Source organism: Mytilus edulis, chromosome 3 (genome assembly GCF_963676685.1).
Source record: "Mytilus edulis chromosome 3, xbMytEdul2.2, whole genome shotgun sequence".
Taxonomy (NCBI): Eukaryota; Metazoa; Mollusca; class Bivalvia; order Mytilida; family Mytilidae; genus Mytilus; species Mytilus edulis.
The window spans coordinates 96561578-96585079 of NC_092346.1; the positions used below are offsets into that span (position 1 = coordinate 96561578).

At 32.6% G+C, this 23502-nt stretch overlaps 1 protein-coding gene across 1 annotated transcript; it reads left to right on the forward strand.

The window, feature by feature from the left end:
- The first annotated feature begins 3063 nt into the window (after positions 1-3063).
- On the forward strand, positions 3064-16347 carry LOC139517862 (uncharacterized). The gene is made up of 7 exons (XM_071309331.1): positions 3064-3234; positions 3874-3915; positions 5947-6099; positions 6949-9261; positions 10645-10770; positions 15114-15654; positions 16292-16347. Exons 1-6 carry the CDS (start codon positions 3189-3191, stop codon positions 15635-15637), a joined length of 3204 nt encoding a protein of 1067 aa, XP_071165432.1. The 5' UTR covers positions 3064-3188; the 3' UTR covers positions 15638-15654; positions 16292-16347.
- The last annotated feature ends 7155 nt before the right edge of the window (positions 16348-23502 follow it).

The following is a 23502-nucleotide window of genomic DNA, read 5'->3' on the forward strand; positions in this document are numbered from 1 at the left end:
GAATTTGATAGTCATAATTTTGTCATTAATTAATGTGGTGAGTGTATTTAACAATAGTTGAACATTAACGGAAAAAAACATTTTAATTGTCAAATTATAAATAATATATATCTAAAAGGGATAAAAAAATTTGTAAAGAAATGAATAAAATTGTTTTTCGGTTTAATTGTTAAGTATAAAGTGATGCTGTCTTATGCTTGGGACAAACTCATTCAAAAGATCACACCTGCTCAAAGAGTAGTTCATTTTAAATAACATTCTTTCAAAAATGACACATCCTATAACACTTTTAATCTGAAGGATTTTGAGTTCACTAGATAAGTAATACACGAATTTAAGGAAATTTTGGCTTTCTTTTTACCTGTAATCTCGCCTGTAATACACCTATGTGCTGATGTAATAAAACCTTATAAAAATGCTTCTTATGCTAGGTCTTTAGTTTTGGCAAAACTGCATTATTAACGAATCTCAATGGATACCATAAATCTATACCAGGTCTAATTGCATAAGTTAATGGTGAAAAGTGTCAAGTGATCACAAAATATATCTGAAACATTCAAATAGTTTTGAATAACATTGAAAGTATTAGTCACAATTCTATTTTTAGAGTATTTGGTCACCTCGTTTACATTTACTTGATGATATATATGTACAGTACATAAGTATTCGTAAAACAACATGGAAGGGTAAACAAGATTTTACCGTCGTCTCCATGTCACAACCGGAATGACAATGAATATATATATATATATATATATATATGAATGATCATGTGGCTAAACATGTGGTTGTGACACGTGCGTGATGACGTCAAAGACGTCTGCACTTGCGTTTTAGCTAATGTAAGCAAAATGGGTCGTAAGATAAAAGATCAGGCCTTGCGGTCATAAAACTTTCGAGCACAATTTTTGTACTCAGACTCAAGAATCAAAATGCTTGATTTCATGTTTCGAGCATGATTTTTGTGCTCTGAGCACTGAGCAAAGTTTTATGCCTTCAAGGCCTGACATCGGATCAGAAAAGTCGTCTCGCTGCATTAAATGCTGCCGGTTACAGAAAAAGTGATATAGTCAAATTTACAGGCAATAAGCAGAGTACCGTTTACAGTTTTTTGAAGAGGTATGAACATCGGGGTGATATAGAAAACAGACAGACCAAAATCCTATTATGACCGGAACATAAGAAAACTTTCCCGATGTGTGAAAAATATCGTCATAAATCTTTATCCGAAATTACTAATATTTTTAATGAGAGTATTTGAACGTAAATTATATTCTGATTGGTTTCACAAGCGGTCAGTAAAGAAAATAATTCGTATCCGTGATGTCAACGAGAAAAAACGAGTGGGATATTGCAGGGGAAATTTAAATAAAACTGTTAATGCACACTGGAGTCAAGTAAACTCAGCGTTGAGTGCAATGTAGTCATTGGGCAGAATTCCCGTGTCAGTGTCTGGAGGAAGGTCGGAGAAGAGTGGCCGACGGATTGTATTTGCCCGCTATCTCAGCGCAAGTAAAGTTTAATGATCTGAGGATGCATCACTTATCATGGTGTCGGAACTATTGCTGTTGTCGAAGGTAACATAAATGCCTTAAAATACATTGACATTATTGACAATTACTTGTGACCAGTGGTTGTTTGTCATTTTCCAGATAATGACTACGTTTTTCAAGATGATAATGCCCCCGTCAATCGAGCCCGATCTGTTTAAGATGTTCGTGAGGAAACGGGTCAAAAAAGCATGAACTGGCCAGCTCAGAGTCCCGACCTCAATATAATTGAGAATTGTTGGTGGGTGTCAAAAAGGGAACTGCAAAAACGAACTCCGAACATAAATAATACCAAAGACCTGTAACGTGAAATTCGTGACATATGGAACAACTTGAATGTTACTTACCTGAAATCGTTGTATAAAAGCATAATTCCAATGAAGATTTTAAGGGAAATGAGGAACAAAGGAAACTTAACAAAGTCTTAAGGTAGGATTTGTTTTATTTTGTTACTTGTTCAATAGTTCAATCGATCACGGTTCAGACGCGTAAAAAACGATAAGGAACTTGTCGAGTTAAGATCGAGAACAAATTCAGACTGTTAAGTATTGTTCAGATAGCTGTCGAGAAATATCAAATAAATTTCAGACCAATTCAGATTGGTCGAGTAAAAATCAGTCGAGTTCAAATATAGGCCATTTTAGACTTTGACTAATTTGTATACTAATTCAGGAGCATGTATCCAGTGGTTGATGTTTGTTGCTGTGTTACATATTTGTTTCTCGTTCATTTTTTGGTACATAAATCAGGCCGTTCGGTTTTTCGTTTTATTTGTTTTACATTTGTCATTTCGTGGCCTTTTCAAGCTTACTATGCAGTATGAGCTTTGTTGATTAATGAAGGCCGTACGGTGTCTTATAGTTGTTGGTGTCGGTGTCATTCGGCTCATTGGCAATCAACCATATCGTCTTTTTTATATATATAAAATTACAACATCTTGGTTAAGAAGAAAACGGAAAAACTCTCTGACATGTGATTGTTCCGAGTGTCTTTATCTTTACAAATCCCATTGTCATGTAATTACTGGTGATCTACCTATAATTCAATATTAACATCTACCGAAGGTTATACCTCTTAATTTAGAGAGTCACGTCTCATCACATTTTGACCCTAGCAGTTAAGTACTAAAATTAAATAATACTCATCTGACTTGCTGCTGATTTATTTCAAGGAAGATTTATTAAATTCTTCCAGTTTTGACTAACAATAAACATAACTGCATCATGAACAAGATTTTTGTAGAAAACTGCATTGTGTGCATGAAGTGGTTAACAATGGTCAAGTGTTGCTAAATTCCGAGGTAAAAGTTCTCCTGCACTGAACAATGTTTCTCTTAACACTGTTTTAAACTAAGTGATCATATATCATGTTGGCGATGGATTACACGAACATCAAAACTATAATCGTCATATAGTACAAGTAAAACATAGAATGAAAACAATGAGAACAAAACTATTTTGAATGGAGAATAACGGATGTGTACTGTAACATATAAAAACAGGTAACATCTTGCTAAAACAATATTTACTATATAACTAGTAAAATAAGTATTTTTAAGAGCAAGCTCCAAATGAAAAAATACTGCGGGAACTTGTCATATCACAGATCTTTGTGTGAGCATTGAACACTAAATTCAGCATGAAGTGTGGATTGTTCACCATCCTACTGGTCCTTACAGTATTAGGTATACTATAATTCCCTTTGATATGTTTACAGTATGTACTGTCAAACTGACATTGTATTTGATAAACATTAGACACGGTTTGTAGATTTCTTATTAAATATGGCGTTGAAATGATAATAGTTCACTATACCAACAATTGATAGGACAGCAGGATAAGGTATTTCAAGAATAATTAGAAAATGATTACAAAGAAAACCTATAGTATTTAACTCGCCATTACTTTTTTGTAAAAAAAAAAACTGCAAAAAATCTACCAAAAAACGACACCATTGTCAAGGTTGTAGTAATCGGTGTATTGGTTACCAAAAGACAAAGTTTTTGTCCTATAAATAAACGTCTGTATGACATTTCAGTACATCGCTCTATTAAATTGCACTTTTAAAAATTATGAAATTATTAAGAAATTAAGGGTATTCGTGTTGACAGACACACACACACAGACATAAAACTCCCTCTACAAAATTGGCCTGAGTTAGATTTGGCTAATATTTTCAGGTTTTTTTTTTGTAAATCTCTTCACTAGTAGCGGTTTAAATAAATGCTTGGTTTTCATAATATTCGACTTTTAACATTTTCGATGAGGGTTTATCCATAAAAGCGTCTTGAACGCCATCAATTCAAAAGGTATTATTTTTTCAGTGGTAGTGGCAGAATCCTATGGTAGAAGACACAGAGGAGGCAGTATGTATCCAACATTTATCATAAGATTAAAAGCCTTTTTTAAGGAATTTATTAGTGTATAAACTCGAGCAATTCACTCACAAAAAAAATAAATCCGAAGGACTTTTATAATATGTTTGTGAGTGGCCTGGTCCCGTTTATACACCAATAAATTCCTTTAAAAAGGCGTTTACTCCTTATAATTCTTTAAAATTGAAGATATGGAATATAGTTTCCATACTCGTTTCCTTTATCGCACATACATTTTATATTAATGTCATTGAATAGGCCTGGCGCATAAATATTTTTGTTGGTTAACGCAAAAATATTAACTCAATGAAATTTGCTATCTGATGAAAAATAAACTGCAAAAACTCTTATTATCATTTTAACGAATGTGTTTGTGTTTATTATTTAAGGTGGTACCCAACACTTTCACTAAGATTAATTTGGCTCGTTTAATTTTCATAAAATTTCGACAAAGTATTTACTTTGACTCTTTGACAACAATATAAAAAAATCACAAATTTTGAACCAACCATTTTGTCAGAAATATTACACTGGTTATATAGCAATTTGACAAACACTGATTTTGACCATTGAGAAGCATAATATTCCCTTAACAACAAAACGTAATTAAAACGTTTAACTGATTTTACAGAGTCATCTCCCTGTAGTGTAAGGTACCACCTTAACTTAACAAATCACGTGCAGAGATAATAAATTTTGTTAACGTCGGTGTTATAATGACCCCCATCTTGTTTACATTGGTTACGAAAAGAAGTTCGGTCAACGTCGTCTATCGAAAAATAACAAACGTAAAGAACAACTACCAGAATTACTATCGACCAATTATACCAACGTATTCCCTTATATGCAACTCATATAATAATTATACTTTATTATCATCAGTAATGCATTAGTTTTCTAAGTTAATTTATACATCAAATTTTATTATTAAATGCCATTAGAAAAACAAGTTAAAAAGCTAGGCTAGCATTGATTTCAAATTTAGATTTTGAAAAATTAAAACATTATCAAATATTTTTTCAAAGACATTGATAAAAACTTAATAATAATAAATAATATGATCCTAAATCCTGTCAACGATATTATTGTTTTATTTTGAAATTCCACAAGAAAATGCTTTTCAAGACTGTTAATGGCGCATTTACATTAAATCCGTTAGTTACAGTTACAAAGAGACAGTAGTCAATGTATAATATTTGTCCTTTAATGGTAATTTTGTTTTGTTTCGGCTTTGTGTGGTGATTGTACTTGCATTTAAGCTCTCAATTCCATAGTCACAGCGACGCCTTTATCAAAGATGAAGTTAATTATCTCCGATTATCAAAGTATTTCATGCAAGTCTTTATCATGTGTTTTTTTAACTAACTTCGGGCAAAATATGTACTCTAAAACCAATAATGTATGTGTTTTGTTTCATTTCATTTATGATTTTGTACTTCGTTCATAGCTTATTAGTCAAGAAATTTGCAATTTTTGGTTTGAATAGTTTTAACGTTTTTCTTTTAAACCTCTGTCCCATCTTATTGGGTGCTGCCCAACATGTTTACGCCTGTCAAGTCTGTAATTCAGTGGTTGAAATTGGTATCTATCAGTCGTTTTTAGTTTTTATTCAGTGTTTTTGCTTGAATCACGCCTTTGGTCTTCTTGTACCTTTGTTTCATATTTGGTCAAATCGTTTACTGTTTTGTCCTACTATATGGATCTTGCTCATGATTCATCAATCATTGTTTACTTGTGTTAGTAGTTTTGCAAACAACGTTCATTTGTCTCCTTTGGAAAACATTATCATTGGTGAATATAACACGTATTCTAATTTTTGATATATTTATTATTGCATATACATTAAGGTCTTTCACTCAGTCAATACGTTTTATATGGACGACCTGTTAGATTATATTGCAACTCGGACTTCGTCCGCGGTCAATATAATCTGAACAGGCCAATATATAACGTATTGACCTCGTCAAAAGTCCATAATTGATAAATATGCAATGAAATAATATTGACCTATTATGTTTATAGGACATAAAAGTGTTTCCCGGCATAGAAGTTATCATAAAAGTGTGTCTCGTCATAGGATTTATCATAAAAGAATATCCCGTCACAGGACCTATCACAAAAGAGTTTCCCATCGACACAGTTATAAAAGACGTGTTTACCATCACAGGAATTATCGTAAGATATATATCTAAATGATGTACAGTAAAAAAAAAGAGTACTTTTGTTTTAAATGTTTTCACTGGCATGCACGTATCATATTCAGTTCTCTTTTGATCTACCTTCAGAGAATGTGAAGCGGTAAAAAGTTTGACCCACATTAGTAACTTGTAATTTTTCTATAGATTAGCTTAAAGTCATAAGAAACCTCAAATTAATTTTATAACTAAATGGATAGTTTTCATTATACAACTTATGTACATATACTTTTTTTCTGAGGAAAATTCTTTAATTTGTCCACATTTAGAAGAAGTTTATTTGTTTTTAATTGCTTGCTTCCAGGAAGCAATTCACCGACATATTTTCAGTATGCATAGTGACCTGAGCGTAACCCTCCTCGTAAAAATCCGGCGATCGCAATACGCATGGATCTGTAATTAAAATAAACAATTATCTGATTGTACATGTTAAACACGTGCTCAATACTCATGCTTTTTGTTATTTATTTACTATAAGGTGACAATCGGTAAACTTCGGTTTCAAAACACGGCATTTAATGAGCAGTCATATTTTTCAAATCATAACAGACAGTAAGAAAAAAAATTGACGATTATACGTTATATTTGCGTAAAAAATGAGATAATCGTGCACAGAGGACTAAGTTTATGATATATACATGCATTGGTCCAAGAATTGGATAAACATTTTTTCCTACCATTCACTCGTTTCATATGACTTTAAATTTATTAAAGATAAAAAAATATAACTATGATGATTTAACTGTATTTACAATTTTGAATAAGCTACTTGTGGTTTTTTTTCATATATTAAATTTTCTATTTAAAAGACATTTAAGCACTTTGTTAGGTCGTGCACATATTGGAAGATATGCAAGAAAGTCCCATGTAAGAAAATATGGCTCTAAACATTATGGAAAGAGACATGTTCGAAAATACGGAGCTAAACGTTATGGAAAAAGACATGTTCGAAAATATGGAGCTAAACGTTATGGAAGGAGACATGTTCGAAAATACAGAGCTAAACGTTATAGAAAGAAACATGTTAAAAAATATGGATTGAAACGTTATAGAAGGAAACATGTTCGAAAATACGGAGCTAAACGTTATAGAAAGAAACATGTAAGAAAATATGGATCGAAACGTTATAGAAGAAAACATGTTCGAAAATACGGAGCTAAACGTTATGGAAAGAGACATGTTCGAAAATACGTAGCTAAACGTTATAGAAAGAAACATGTAAGAAAATATGGATCGAAACGTTATAGAAGGAAACATGTTCGAAAATACGGAGCTAAACGTTATGGAAAGAGACATGTTCGAAGGTACGGAGCTAAACGTTATAGAAGGAAACATGTTCGAAAACATGGAGCTAAACGTTATGGAAAGAGACATGTTCGAAAATACGTTGCTAAACGTTATAGAAAGAAACATGTAAGAAAATATGGATCGAAACGTTATAGAAGGAAACATGTTCGAAAATACGGAGCTAAACGTTATGGAAAGAGACATGTTCGAAGGTACGGAGCTAAACGTTATAGAAGGAAACATGTTCGAAAACATGGAGCTAAACGTTATGGAAAGAGACATGTTCGAAGGTACGGAGCTAAACGTTATAGAAGGAAGCATGTTCGAAAACATGGAGCTAAACGTTATGGAAAGAGACATGTTCGAAGGTACGGAGCTAAACGTTATAGAAGGAGACATGTTCGAAAATACGGCTCTAAACGTTATAGAAAAAGACATGTTAAAAAATACGGAGCTAAACGTTATGGAAGGAGACATGTACGAAAATACGGCTCTAAACGTTATGGAAAGAGACATGTTCGAAAATACGGAGCTAAACAATATGGAAAGAGACATGTTCGAAAACACGTCGTACATAGGGTAGATAGACATCACGTCGTATATAAGGTACATAAGCATGTACACAGACATCGAGTTCTACATGGGCATGTTCACAGGCATCGTGTTTTGCATCGGCATGTTCACAGGCATCGCGTTCTACATCGGCATCATCACAGGCACCGTGTTTTACATAAGCATGTTCATAGACATAGTGTTTTACATGGACATTTACACAGGCACCGCGTTCGACATGTACACGTTCACTGGCATAAGGTTTTACATGGCCATGTTCACAAGCATCTCGTTTTACATAAGCATGTTCATAGACATAGCGTTTTACATGGACATTTACACAGACACCATGTTCGACATGTACACGTTCACGAGCATAATGTTCTACATAAGCATGTGCATAAGCATCGCGTTCTACATAAACATGTTCACAAACATCGCGTTTTACATAACCATGTTCATAAACATAGAGTTTTACACAAGCATGTTCACAATCACCGCGTTCTACATAAACATGTGCACAAACATCATGTTTTACATAATCATGTTCACAAGCACCATGTTCTTCATAAACATGTGCACAACCATCGTGTTTTACACTCACATGTTCACAAGCATCGCGTGCTTCATAAACATGTGCACAACCATCGGGTTTTACACTCACATGTTCACAAGCACCGTGTTCTACATAAACATGTTCACAACCATCGGGTTTTACACTCACATATTCACAAGCATCGCGTTCTACATAAACATGTACATAAACACAATGTTTTACATACACATGTTCACAAACATCACGTTCTACACAAACATGTTCACAAGCATCATGTTCTACATAAGCATGTTCACAAACATCACGTTGAACACACACATGTTCACAAGCATCATGTTCTGCATAAGCATGTTCATAAACATCACGTTGAACACACACATGTTCACAAGCATCATGTTCTACATAAGCATGTTCACAAACACAACGTTGAACATAGGCATGTTCACAGACATCAAGTTGTACACAGACATGTTCACAAACACAACGTTGTACACAAGCATGTTCATAGACACAACGTTGAACACACGCATGTTCACAGACATCAAGTTGAACACCGTCATGTTCACAAACATCAAGTTGTACACATTCATGTTCACAGACATGTTGTTGCTCATACGGATATTCACAGACACCAAGCTGCTGTTAATAGACATTTCCACACACACATTTTTGAGGGAAACCTCAATGATGATGGATCAGGATTTGATTTGAGAATAAGACATGGTATTATCTACTTTGGAGGTAACAGTAAGTAATTTAATTCACAAATATCTAATGTCATAAAAAATCATTGTCTAAGTTCAACATTGTAAAGGGAAGAGAAATTATTCTTTATAAAGTTTATTTTTTATGGCTGGATATTCAAAAATGGTATGAACATATTGGACAGGTGCTACATGTACATGATAAGTCTCAGAAGGTGATTTGTTGTACAAGTGAGCTGTGTATGTATGTTTGTTTTTTAAATCCTAATACTTTATGGTACTAGTTATACAACTTTTCGGAAAATCGCTTCCTCCTTTATTATGTTTACGAAAATGTTCGAAAAGTACAAACGTATTATCGCCTCCATACTGTTGCTTTTGTGTTGTTGAATGTTTAAAAGGCCCTAATGGAGAGTTGTCTCATTGGCACCCATACCACATCTTCTTATATCTACTAACATACAGATCCAAATCTATAATCTTTATTAATACTGCCTTCGTGAGAATTTTAATTGCAAATTGACTGCATCACCTTGTGGACTTTTTAATATTGATCATAATAATTTGGACGAAATAACATTGTACACCAATTATTCACATCACGTTTTTATATGGACGGGGACAATTACATTGTTTTAATACATCGTTCAAATAAACATGAAGTGAAATTCATGACTATTAACACTTAAATAGTATATCAGACTTGTTTGCCTAAAAAGAAGTAAATGTTATGCATTGTATGCGAAACGGAAATGTATGAATTATCTTCCAGAATGTGTATCTGAAAAAATCTATTTTGTCTGAAGATGGGTTTTTTTAAAGTTATTCCTAGCCCATTTTTAAAATTTAACTTACTTACCCAGATAAAACTGCTATTATTGTCATATTTCATCGATTACTGCTAACGTTCAAAATATATTTTTCGCGTAAAGATATGGCTGGTGATTCTCTTCTAAGAAAAAGGTACGATAATATAAGTTATCTACGAATATGAACCGTCTTAGTCTAAATCTGGCAAAGGCTGATAACTGAAGTTATGTCATGTTCATTCAATGTAGAGTTCATGTTCAGCAACAAAACAGTGGGAACACAAATGATTGGAAAATTTAAAATTGATTATATGAATCTTCAGTCCATAGCTAGTGCATAGATCTGTTTCCTTGTACTTATTTTGTTTTACCTTAAGCCATATTAGGGCTGTTCAACGTGGGTACTTACTTATGTATTTTATTATCGGTATTTTGGTCTCAAGCATCACTAAAAAGGACAATGATTATCAAAAATTGCATCTGTATTTTAACGAGGTACTGTTATTGAAACAAATTGACTTACCTTTTGCTGTTTTTCTATGTAAACGGTAAAATAGCTGCATATCAATTTCTTATCATTTCAAAACTGAATTAACTATTTTATAATTTCTATTCAGCATACCGTCTAAGTGGTAGTCGACGAAGATTTATGAGACTTTGGCAGGAATGTCTTGAACTATACGGTGACGGCAACGAATGTCTTGTGCAGTTAGGAAACCAACATCTATATTCGAGTATCCAAGGTATATTTACTTTAAACTGTTTTCTGGCAGTTAACACGATAATGTCCACGTTTTCAAATCTCAAACAGTTCAACATCATTATTTGTCGAAACTTATAAAAATACAAGGCTTTTAATTTTACACAGCCCACACGCGTTTTGTATTTGATTTGGCTTCACAATTGATTTATTTTAAATGCTACTGATGAGTTTATGGTACACGAAACGTGCGTGGTGCATATAAAATTATAAGTCCAGTATGTTAAATATTTTGTAGTAACATAAGGGATAGATAACCATTGATGTTTCATTTTATTTTACCAGCTAATCGTTTTATGAACAGTAAAACAATCATTGGATTAAATGATATCATCGTGTTATAAACCAAACAAGTTTAATTGCAAGTTTTTTTCAGTGGTAGTTTTAAATAAATAAAATGTATTTACAATGTCTGAAATATTAAACTAATTTACACGATTTTTAGAAACAGGACATAAAGAGAGACTCGCCAACCTTTTTGTCTGTTCCGTAGCGCGTACGAATTCATTTTATATTTCCGACGGTGTAAAATGTTCATGAGCAGGAGCCCTTTAATTCAGTGGTTGTCGTTTGTTTATGTGTTACATATTTGTTTTCGTTCATTTTTTTTCATATAAATAAGGCCGTTAGTTTTCTCGTTTGATTTGTTTTGCATTGTTTTTCAAGGCTTTTTATAGCTGACCATGCGGTATGAGCTTTGCTCATTGTTGGAGGCCGTACGGTGACCTATATTTGTTAATTTCTGTGTCATTTTGGTCTCCTGTGGACGGTTGTCTCATTGCCAATCATACCACATCATACTTTTTTATATGTAACGTTTTATCATGCACTTTACACCGGCACTTGAAGATTTAGTTGTTTGAATCCGAATAGTTGTAAACATTTTCATAGAATTAGACATAGTATAAACCCGAACTTCGAAGAGGACCCCAAAATGAACTGTTACACAATACAAATACTCACATGATTGCTTGTTCTACAAGGAATCATGGATAACGGAGGCATGACAAGTACAGCTATATGAAAAATAATGTTTGCACCTGTTATTTGCACAATATTTTGATGGATACAGTAATACATTTTGTATTCTCTAATCAAACTTATCGAACTTATAGCGTTTTTGAGGATCAAATATTTACGTCATGGCAGCAAACATCCAAATACGCAGTTTTATTCGTAAAATCATGCATTTAAATATGATTTGGGCCAATAATAATTAAAATGAATAAAAACGATAATGTAACTCATATGAAGACTGCTGTTCTTTACAATCATGACAAGATCTTCAATGACGTACCCAACGGCTAAGGTGAAGGTCTTAATCTTTTGTTTCATGTGAATGTTGTTTGCTCTATGGTCGGATTGTTGTCGCTTTGACACATTCCCCATTTCCTTTCTCAATTTTATTATTGGGAAGGGGTGGGGTGGTGATGGTTCAATAAAATCCATAGAATTTATCAAAATATAGTTCGAATCATGCTTTATTCCAAATTATAATAAAAGTATATTTCACCGGTATTTTTGTCATGAAACAGGTTGTGCAAAAGTGTCAGATTTTGTATAGATAATGCATGGGGAATCCAACTTTGAGTGATAAAAATAAACTAAACAATCGACTTTAAAGATAAAAAGTTAGAATAAAGCTTGCTTTCAGATAAGAAAAAGAAAAACATGGGGCACCGGACTTGTGTTCTTGCTACATATTAAAACAGGTAAATTTACAACACTCTCTATTATAAAAAAAAACTTAATCTGTGTTACCAGCAATACTAACTAAGTTATTTCTTCTTTTATGGCAAAGTCGAAAGAAAAAAATATGAATCAAACAAAAACATCGTTTTTTTTATTTTAAAATACAGCCATTAATATGGTATAACACATAATTTCTCTATTCTCTATTTTCCACTACTTTCTCCATAAAGAGATGACAGTATCTTGTTAGAAAATGACATTTGTTTTCCATACGTTTGATGTGTTTGAGCTCTCGACTTTCCATTTGATAAGAAACAATTTGAAGGTCCCTGAGAGTTTGTTATTTTTGAAAAAAGCAAGTTAAAAGGCCAAAGTACGAAGTTGAATAGTATTGATTACCGGAAATTCTCAAAGTTTTGATCAAAACCAGCGAAGTTTATTCCTTCCGATGTAGAAATTCTATTATTTTACATACACACACTTTGAAATGTTGTTAATAGTTAACTTATAAATATGACCAAAGCATTGTTATTTCTTGACAAAACAATATTGCTGACAACTTGACTGCATATATCATTAGGGTGAAAATCTCCACCCACAGTACATGGCATAGATCCCATTGTTGTAAAATGATAGATATCAAGCCTATAATAAAAACTATACACTTAGAGTCCTAATATTCAAATTGATAAGGATAAATTGTTTTAACTTAATTGGTAGTAGACAGCTACGTGTAACCAGGCATTTTATTTCTTGAAACAGTTCGAAATAATAATAAAAAACATATGTTAAATAGTTTACCTTGTGTAAACATATTGTTTGTTCGTATTTATGAAACAACACATTTAAATATTGGTATCTCTTGAAAAACAAAGTACATGAGTACACCTAAACAAAATTAGTACATATAGGTGAGAGATTAATTAATCAAGTAATTGCAATTTGAATTAAACTCAATAATCATCTTTATAACATATTTTATTTTCACGACATTTAAGTTTCAGCAACTGGTTTTATTGATGCAGATATTGTCTTTGATAAAAATACCAAATGCTATTGTCAAAAGTTCAGGAAAAGTTCCTATTTCAATATTATATCAATGAACTTAAAGAAATAATAAACTGGTGTAATGATAATTGAGAGAGCAGTAATAGCAAAATATTGACTGTTGTACCCCTAGTTTTGGCAATTTTACCCATAAAGTCTGTTTGTTTTGTTCACACATCGTTTTCAACATAATGGAATGTTATTATACTGTCATACAAGTGTGAGGTTTAGCTAGCAATAAACCAGGATAAGTCCACCATTATCTTAATACGAAAATGCATGTACCAAGTCCTGAGTATGACACGTGTCCATTCATAAGATGTGTAAGAGCTTTTAATTTTGCTATTAGATTAGGAACTGTCCGTTTGGAATTTTCCTCGAATTTGAGTATCATTGTAATTTTACTTTTTAATACATTTCTTGTCAGCGTAAACAGAAGTACATGTATAATAAGAAGTATGTAAACATTTGCATACTTTGAAACAAACCCGATAATTGTAGGCTATTGTGAGTTAAAATTAAAATCACAAAAATACTGAACTCAGCGGAAAATCTAATCGGAAATATAAAAAAGAAGATGTGGTATGATTGCCAATGAGACAACTATCCACAAAAGACCAAAATGAGTCCATAATCACATGTCAAAATCAAATGACAAAACACATCAAAAACGAATGGACAAGAGCTGTCCTATATCTGACTTGGTACAGGCAAAATCAAATGTAGAAAATGGTGGATTAAACCTGGTTTTATAGCGCCAAACCGCTCACTTTGATGACAGTCTCATCAAATTCCGTTATATTTACAATGATGCGTGAACTAAACAGACATAATAAAATAGTCAAAATATGGGTACAACAGTCATCATCTTGTAATAATTTGAAAAGGAACAATTTAACAGAACACAAAAACATCTATCTACAAACACATTCATTGGTGTGGGTGTCTGACGTCAGGAAATTTTATACGTCACATATATTTGTCGTTTAGTGTATATACAAACAATTTTAAGATTTCACATGGGCAATGTTAGCATACAGGGTTAAAAAATCAAAAGTATGTAAGAATTAATTTCAGAAATAGACCGAGATTTAAAATAGTCCAAAAGTTATATAGAATTTATAAGAATCCACAAATAGTTCATTCCACTACGGGATTGAATAATTTTGACGTTTGTGATTCAACGTATTTTCTAATTCATATATATTACTGCTTATCACCATTGCATAACAAAATCATATTATTCAGTTTCTCCGTGTTGCTTGGTGCGTTCCGGGTTCAGAGTGTTTATTCAGAATCATGTATTTTTATATTGTTATGTGCATTGTGTATACATTAATACTTATAAGTTACTTAATTTGCATTTTACCGGAAAAGTTTGAACGGGTTATTATGTTTTCTGTACTGTACTATCAACTACAAAAATGTTGCTTTTGATATCGGAAAATGCCTGAACCATATCAGAAATAGAACAGTTGTTTTTCTCGTCGTTTCTTTTGTTGGTGTTGACAGTTTGAATGGAATTCCCTCTCTTTAAATTCACCTCGGGTATGCATTTTTATAATATCATTTCTTTTTATGTTTCAGGTCATGCTAGTACTTCATTGCCTTCTGATCTAAATAATGTCAACGACATTGCGCAGTCTACAGATGGTGACTTCAACGACTTTGCAGATAATGGTAATGATGGCGCTGCTCCCATTGCAGAAGATTATGTCGACAACATCGCAAAGACTGCACATAGCCATGCTAAGGATGTTGCTCAAATTGCCGATGATCATGTAAACGACGTTGCTCAGACCGCAAATGGTCATGTCAACGATATTGCAAAGACCGCGGATGATCATGTCAACGACATCGATGATGTAGCAAACAGCCATGTTGGACGAGTAAAAGGAGTTGCAAAAAAACATCTTTATGGTTTAAACAAAGCAATTGGTAAACACATCCAGACTTTGAAAGAAGTATCATACAATGGTCCAGATTATAATGACAAGGACCAAGAAAAGTATAATGCAAAAGTTGCAGTGGTGTCAAACAAAGGCAGTTTTAATGACAAAGTGCCAGTATTATCTAGCGAAGGATATTATAATGAAGGAGACGTGTACTGATACAAAGTAGTAAGCTGGTAAATGTTTTGTCAATTTTACATTTCTGACTTTCTTTTCAATCTATTTTTAGAATTAAAGGAAATACTACAAATACTACAAACAGTTATCTTCATTAACCCTATTAAGAATATGAGATAAAATGGTCTGTTAAGCTTGATGTTGATAACACAAATTATAATTGTAATTTGGCCTAAATCAATGGATACAGAAAGAACACAATTTATCTTCTTGAATTTCATTTTAAAAACAGAAGCTTCATATATGTTTGCGTACGATAATATGTTAATTAGTGAAAACCACTAAAAAGATTGGTCCGAATTGCAAACACGGAAAAATAAGAAGGAATTTTCGATAGATGTTTGAAGGGCGAAATATACCACAGTGACATTCAAGTTCATAGATCAAAAGAAACTAACAACGCAATGGCTAAAAAGGAAAATACAAACATACAAATAATAGTACACAAGACACAACATAAAAAACTAAAGACTTAGCAACAGAAGGTGACGTTAATACAGAAACAATATCTAACAACTATGTTTTCGTAAATACAGAAACAATATCTAACAACTATGTTTTCTTATTTAAATAATCTATAATCTACTGAAATAATACATATGACCTAAACCATTCTGAAATTTTCTTTTCTTACAGAAATTTATAAAAGGCGAGGGTGAGGCGATTCAAGAAATAAATGATATTTCATTTCATCTGATGTCTTAATCATTCTTTTCCATTAAACATATAATGTATGAATATCAGATATCCCAAATTTATATGATAAAAAGAAAAATCACAAAAATAATCATCTCCCAGGAAAACTAAAAACGGAGAGTCGCTAATCAAATGACAATATTAAAAGCTCAAACACATAGCACGAATGGATAACAACTGTCATATTCCTGACTTGGTACAGGCATATTCTTATGTAGGAAATGGTTGACTAAACCTGCTTTTAAAGCTGGCTAAACCACTCACTTGTATGGCAGTCGCATCAAATTCCCTTAATTTGACAATGATGTGATAACAAAAGAAACAGATATAATAGGTACAAATTTCAAAAATAGGGATACAGCAGTCAACATAGTCTTAATCTTAATAATTATAAAACAAACAAATATTTTAAAACGAAGCACAAAAAGGCACATAGACAAAGCACATTTATTTAGCAAAATTAAAAAACAAGAATACAAACATTAGCATAATAACATAATTTGATATGTAAGAGCCACGTCATATTTATCAAAGAAACACTAAAAGACATACCGTAACGGTACCCAAATGCACCGAGTACCCAAATTGCACCTATTTAGAAAAAATAGCAGCGAAAATTATACAAGATTTCCTAGAGACTAAACAATTTATATTTGCTTTAATTGATACTATGCACTTCTTTCAACATAGGTTTATATATTTAGATATACACAAACCGTTTACAGTATTTATCAAAAGAGGCAGTATGTACCGAAAAAGCAAAATGTACGAAAACGTCGCCATGCGACATCATCAAACGTCATCTCTTTAAAATTAGCAAAAACAAAATGTTTAAGGTCTCCACTTCTTAAAAAATGAAGAGTAAGCATGAGGTAATATCCAATAGTTCAATATTTTTGAAGAAATGAAACAAAAGCACAGTTATTCGACTTTTGACGATGCGATTTTAAGCATGGATGCAATTTGGGTACTCCTTATTACAGGATCATTGATGGTTTGGAGGTCAGATGAGACCAATTTTTCTATGATTCCATATGGATTAAAAATAAAAAAAGTGAAACCATATAGGAAATTATGATACTTCTACAAAATAAACACAAAATGAAAACTTTTGTCTGGAGCAGAAATAAACGTGGGTTCAAAAACTGTCAAAATAGGTGCAATTTGGGTACCCTCACGTCAAAGACAAAGCACATTAGCCAAAATGAAAGACAAGAATACAAAAAAACTATTATAGAACAATAACACAATGACGGGATGTAAAAGTACAGAGCCACGTCATATGTATCAAAGAAACACTAAAAGGCATATAGATAAAGCACAATATTATCTGCTTACCCTTCCGGAGCACCTGAGATCACCCCTACTTTTTGGTCGGGTTCGTATTGTTTATTCTTTAGTTTTCTATGTTGTGTCATGTGTACTATTGTTTGTCTGTTTGTCTTTTACATTTTTAGCCATGGCGTTGTCAGTTTATTTTAGATTTATGAGTTTGACTGTTTCTTTGATATCTATTAGCCAAAATGAACGAAAAGCATACAAAAATTATTATAGAACAATAACACAATGACGGTATGTATAAGTACAGAGCCACGCCATATGTATCGAAGAAACACAAACAGGCATATAGACAAACACTTTAGCAAAAGTCAACATTGTCATACATTTTACAAAAGGCCAATTGTGTAAGTTAATATAACTAAACTTTACAAAACTGTAGCATGTTCTCGTTCTATTATAATCAAAATGATAAAAAAAAGTCAATTTATTTCGTGAATAAATTGATACAAAGACATTTTTCTTATTTCTTATCAGGAATATTAGAAGTCTTTAACAATGTACAATAAATGAAACAAATAATTGGACATGACAATGTTGTGTACGATTTTATTTAATTAGGCAGTTTCCCTTTAATTCATCTTTGAATGTTGAGTCGTATTTAACGATTATTGTACTTATTATGGTACGACGCTAGATTAAAACTGACGAGGAAAGGTAACACTCGACCACCGAAAGCTTTATTTTTGTGAAGCCTAGGTGGTCGTGTGGTCTAGCGGGACGGCTACAGTGCAGGCGATTTGGTGTCATGATATCTCAGTAGCATGGGTTCGAATCCCGTCGAGGGAAGAACAAAAAATTTGCGAAAGCAAATTTATAGATCTAACATTGTTGGGTTGGTGTTTAGACGAGTTGTATATATATATATATTTATATACACACATATGATAACCTTGATGAAATGTTTACTGTAAATTATCAACAACAAATATTAAATGTTTAACATTTTTCGTGTCATTTTTTGTATAGCTAACTAACTATACAGTATGGGAATTTTCATTTCGTTGAAGACCACACGGTGGCCCATTATTGCTTAATATCACTAAATTCAAAGGTGTTTAGTTTTCTTCTTGGCCATTTCACCACTTCACCTTGATTTTATTGCATTTTTGTAAAATGTGCTTTATTTGATAGGATTTAACACTTTAGGCATATGGCAGTTGTTATATCTAATAGTTCGTTTCTATGAATGTTACATTGCTGTGTGCATTTTGTTGCATTTCTGTGTTCTGTTATTTTGTTGTTTTCCTCTTAAAATTGACGTGTTTCCCTCGGTGTAAGTTTGTAACCCGGATTTGTTTTCTCTCAATCGATTTATGACTTTTGAACATGGTAACAAAGCCAAACTAGTACAAAGTTTAAAAATTCCCCATGTGTCCACAGATGTCACTGTTGTGACGAAACCTCTCTAAATTATTAACATCTATTTTATCAGCAATCAAAGCCGGGCTTCAAAGTTATTGTGAAACTGTCTATTCTAGAGGTGCCGTGAATCAGATGTGGATACTAAAAAAATCAAAAGATCTTTTTGAGTACATACAATCTAACTCTCTTTCATCTTGTTATAGTATTAAAACAATTGATTTTTCTACACTTTACACAAGTATTCCACATTCAAAACTGAAAGCCAAATTGAAAAAGTTGATATTGCTTTGTTTCATAAAAAAGAATGGACAACGTAAATACAAGTATCTTGTCTTAGGGAGGGATAAATTCTACTTGTAAAGGATCACTCTGATTCAAACAAAAAAATTTCTGAATCTGACATTATCAAGATGCTTGATTTCTTTATTGACAACATATTTGTTACGTTCGAAGGACGTGTTTGTCAACATACTGTCGACATTTCAATGGGAACCAATTCTACCCCTCTTCTTGCCAGCTTGTTTCTTTATAATTATGAGGCTGACTTCATACAGGAACTTCTTAGGAAGAAATATAAAAAGTTAGCAATATCCTTTAACTTAACTTTCCGCTATATAGATGATGTTCTCTCACTAATTAATTCAAAATTGTGTGACTATGTTTAAAGCATCTATCAAATCGAACTAGAGATAAAAGATACAACAGATACAGTTAAGTCAACTTCATATCTTGACTTACATCTAGAAATTGACAATGAGGGTCGGTTAAAAACTGAACTTTATCACAAAAGAGACATTTCAGCTTTCCAATTGTGAACTTTCCATTTCTAAGTAGCAACATTCCAGCATACGGGTATATATCTCCCAATTGATACGATATCCCGTGCTTGTATTTCCTATAATATATTCACAAGGAAGCTATTAAACCAAGAGTTCCAAATGGTGAAGTTGAAATCATCCCTTCGTAAATTTTACGGACGCCATCACGAGTTGGTTGACCGTTATGGAATTATCGTTTCAGAGATGATATCGGATATGTTCCTTACGTCGTAACTTTCATGAATGTGATCTATCTAATTAGACTATTTACCGGATGTGTTATAACATGAGCAACAGGACGGGTGCCACATGTGGAGCAGGATCTGCGTACCTTTCAGGAGCACCTGAGATAACCCCCAGTTTTTGGTGGGGTTAGTGTTGCTTATTATTTAGTTTTATATGTTGTGTCATGTTTACTATTGTTTGTCTGTATGTCTTTTTCATTTTGAGCCATGGCGTTGTCAGTTTAATTTCGATTTATTGTTAGTCCCTCTGGTATCTTTCGTCCCTCTTTTGTGACTACAGCTGATTGAAAGTACATTCCCCATTTCCAAATCAGTACTATCGTTGATGCACAAGAAAGTAATTGTGTAAATGCAACAACATCTAAATATTCATTGAAAGAGGGGCAAATAAAGACAAGTTAGTATTTTGTAGTTGAAATAAACAATTGTAAACTTTAGGTGTTCAGTATTTAAATACAAACTGGGTTTGTAAATAGCGCGTTCAGTGCTCAGTTTTGACGTTTTACGCAACACCTTCTATGATAAGTTCAGATCAACAACAAAAAAACGATTAGGAAATTATTTTATTTTAGTCGTTTGGAAAAGAGATTGAGGAGATTATACTCAGGGTTTTTGATCAACTTCAAAAATCCAATGGGAATATAAAATTTCAAACACATTAAACGAATGGATAACAACTGTCATATTCTTGACTTGGTACAATCAAAAAAAAGGTGGATAAAACCTGGTTTTATTGTTAACTAAACCTCTCACTTTTATGACAGTCGCATCAAATAAACAAGTACGTTTCGACACCACAATACTAATCAGTATTACTTGACTTGGATAGGCTAAAATCACGTCTAAAGAATTGAAGAAAAAAAATCAAAAATATTGTGCCTAATCTGGTTAATGCCATCTATGCCTCATTGTGAAACAAATATTTTACTCACCCTTTATTGCTATGAACAGAAAAGAGAAAAAGATCGAGACATTGGTTTGACCCTTTGAATTTGATAATCATAATTCATCATTAATTAATGTGGTGAGTTTATTCAACACTAGCTAACAATTCATGAAAAAAACATTAAAATTGTCAAAATTATATATAATATATATCAAAAAGGGATAATGAATTTAAAGAAATGAATAAAATTGGTTTTCGGATTTCTTGTAAAGCATAAAGTAATGCCTCATGCTTAGGGCACACTCATTCAAAAGATCACACCTGTTCAGAGAGTCATCCATTTTAAATAACATTCTTTCAAAATTGAAACATTCTATAAAACTTTTAATCTCTATGCATTTTGAATTCACTAGATAAGTAATACATGAGTTTGAGAAAAATAGAGCTTTCTTGTTACATGTAAAACACCCATGTGCTGACGTAAAGAAACATTATTGGAATGCTTCTAATGGCAAGTCTTTAATTTTGAAAAAAATATTTATAATCAATTGAAATAAATTTTTATTGTATTTTTATCACGCATTTCCTTTTTTAAAAGGTTATCAAGGATTGGTATGGCAGTTCTAATATCACGATTATGTTTAAATCTATTTTCTATTGTCATTTTCTAAAGTTGCTTTATTTACTAATTTATATATATTTTTAATAAGAAAAGGATGTTCACTGCATTATTAACTAAACTCAACTGACAGCATAAATATATACCAGGCTTAATAGTAAGTTAATGGTGAAAAGTGTCCAGTTACCAAACAATATATCCGAAACATTAAAATAATTTTGAATAACATTGAAAATATAAGTCACAATTCAGTTTTGAGATTATTTGATCACCTTGTTTTATCTTTATTTTAAAGATGATATATATATGTATTTATATAAGTGTTGATAAATATGCTGATAGGTTCACACTGCAGATCAGATCAACTCGATGATCTCGATTGTCCAAATTTCTACGTCAAGCGTGACAAGATTCTTGATCGGGCAAGTTTACGACTTCTACCCGACTGCTATCCAACTGTACACTACCTTATCCCGACCATTCACGACTCCATAACGAATAAAACGCGACCACTAATTGAATACATATTCGATAATTCCGACCAATTCAAGATCTCTACACGATCTTTTCTCGACTAGCTAGACCAAATCAACTATACTCGATCTCAGTCTGATCTCGGCCAGACCAGATCGATTTGATCATATAGGGGTCGTAGGGATAGTCGGGCAATGGTCGGGTATGTACAATTTCAGTATAAAAACACCTGAATTTTTTTTTTTATATCACCCGCTGCAGCGGATGGTGGCTTTAAGTGTTACCCTTGTCCTTCGTAAGAACGTATAGTTTCCTTTCTGTAATTTTATTTTGCCTCAACCAAATTTTATGAAACGCAATACCATAACACACAGATCAAGTACAAAGTTTTTTGTGTCACTTTTACTTTTCTTGAGTAATGACTCTTTATAACGGTATATGCATATGCAAGCTTGGGCATTATCTGTTTCTAATAGACACGTTCCCCGTTTATTTGGTTAGGTTCAGTAGTTCACAGAAGGTTGAGTAAAATTGTACTTTTAAAATATCTACATGGAAATAAAGCAGTTTTGCAAGGGGGTTAGAGCTCAGATACTAAAAATAGACAGGTTAATAGCTGTGACGGAGATTGAAGAGAGCGTAGAAAAGGGGTAGACAGCAAAGGGTGCCGAAAATCTAGATGATGCAGTGGTTTACAAGGCACTGTGTGGGCAGTATAAATAGTAATCACAAAAATACTGAACTCCAAGGAAAATTTAAAACAGAAAGTCCCTAATCAAATGGCAAAATCAAAAGTATGAGATACTTGCACGAGCTAAACACAGAGGACCTCAAAGGTTATACAAACTTTCTGAAATTCCTGATAGTAAAGTAGGATTCTTTTATGGGAGTGTTATTGCTCTTTTCTTCAAAATGAGATTTGTCACTGGATTAGTACTGATGTTAGATAGCAATATACATAAATATGTTCATCCTCTTTTCCTTGTTTTCTTACAAATTAAGCCTACTGTTTGTGTCATATATGTGCATATGTATGTAATCAGTATTTTCCATAGATCTGATACCTAGTACTTGAATGGTTCAAGATATTCTTTTTGGGATATCCATGTCATCAACCTGTCTTTTTTTACTAATAATATTGCAAAAAGGGATAAGATTCTCATATTTCCCTAAATTTGACCAAAAATAAAATTTCAATACCATTGATAATACCTTTTCTAAAACTGTTAACAAATATCTATCACGAATTCAAATAAAAAAATTGTCTTTCATCTCATTTTTGTTAACAGAATTGTATCAAAAATCGTATGAAAAAGTGTTTGTAAACATTCGACCGTACGTTGACATAAAGTTGTTAATTTATGTGTCATTTTGGTGTCCTGTGGAGAGTTGTCTCATTGGGAATT

Excerpts from the sequence above, each read along its gene's own strand:
- LOC139517862 (XM_071309331.1), top strand. The coding sequence starts at position 3,189 with ATGAAGTGTGGATTGTTCACCATCCTACTGGTCCTTACAGTATTAG. Across the intron at positions 3,916-5,946 it reads TAGAAGACACAGAGGAGGCA|GACATAAAAGTGTTTCCCGG; the intron begins GTATGTATCCAA and ends TTATGTTTATAG. Across the intron at positions 10,771-15,113 it reads TCTATATTCGAGTATCCAAG|GTCATGCTAGTACTTCATTG; the intron begins GTATATTTACTT and ends TTTATGTTTCAG.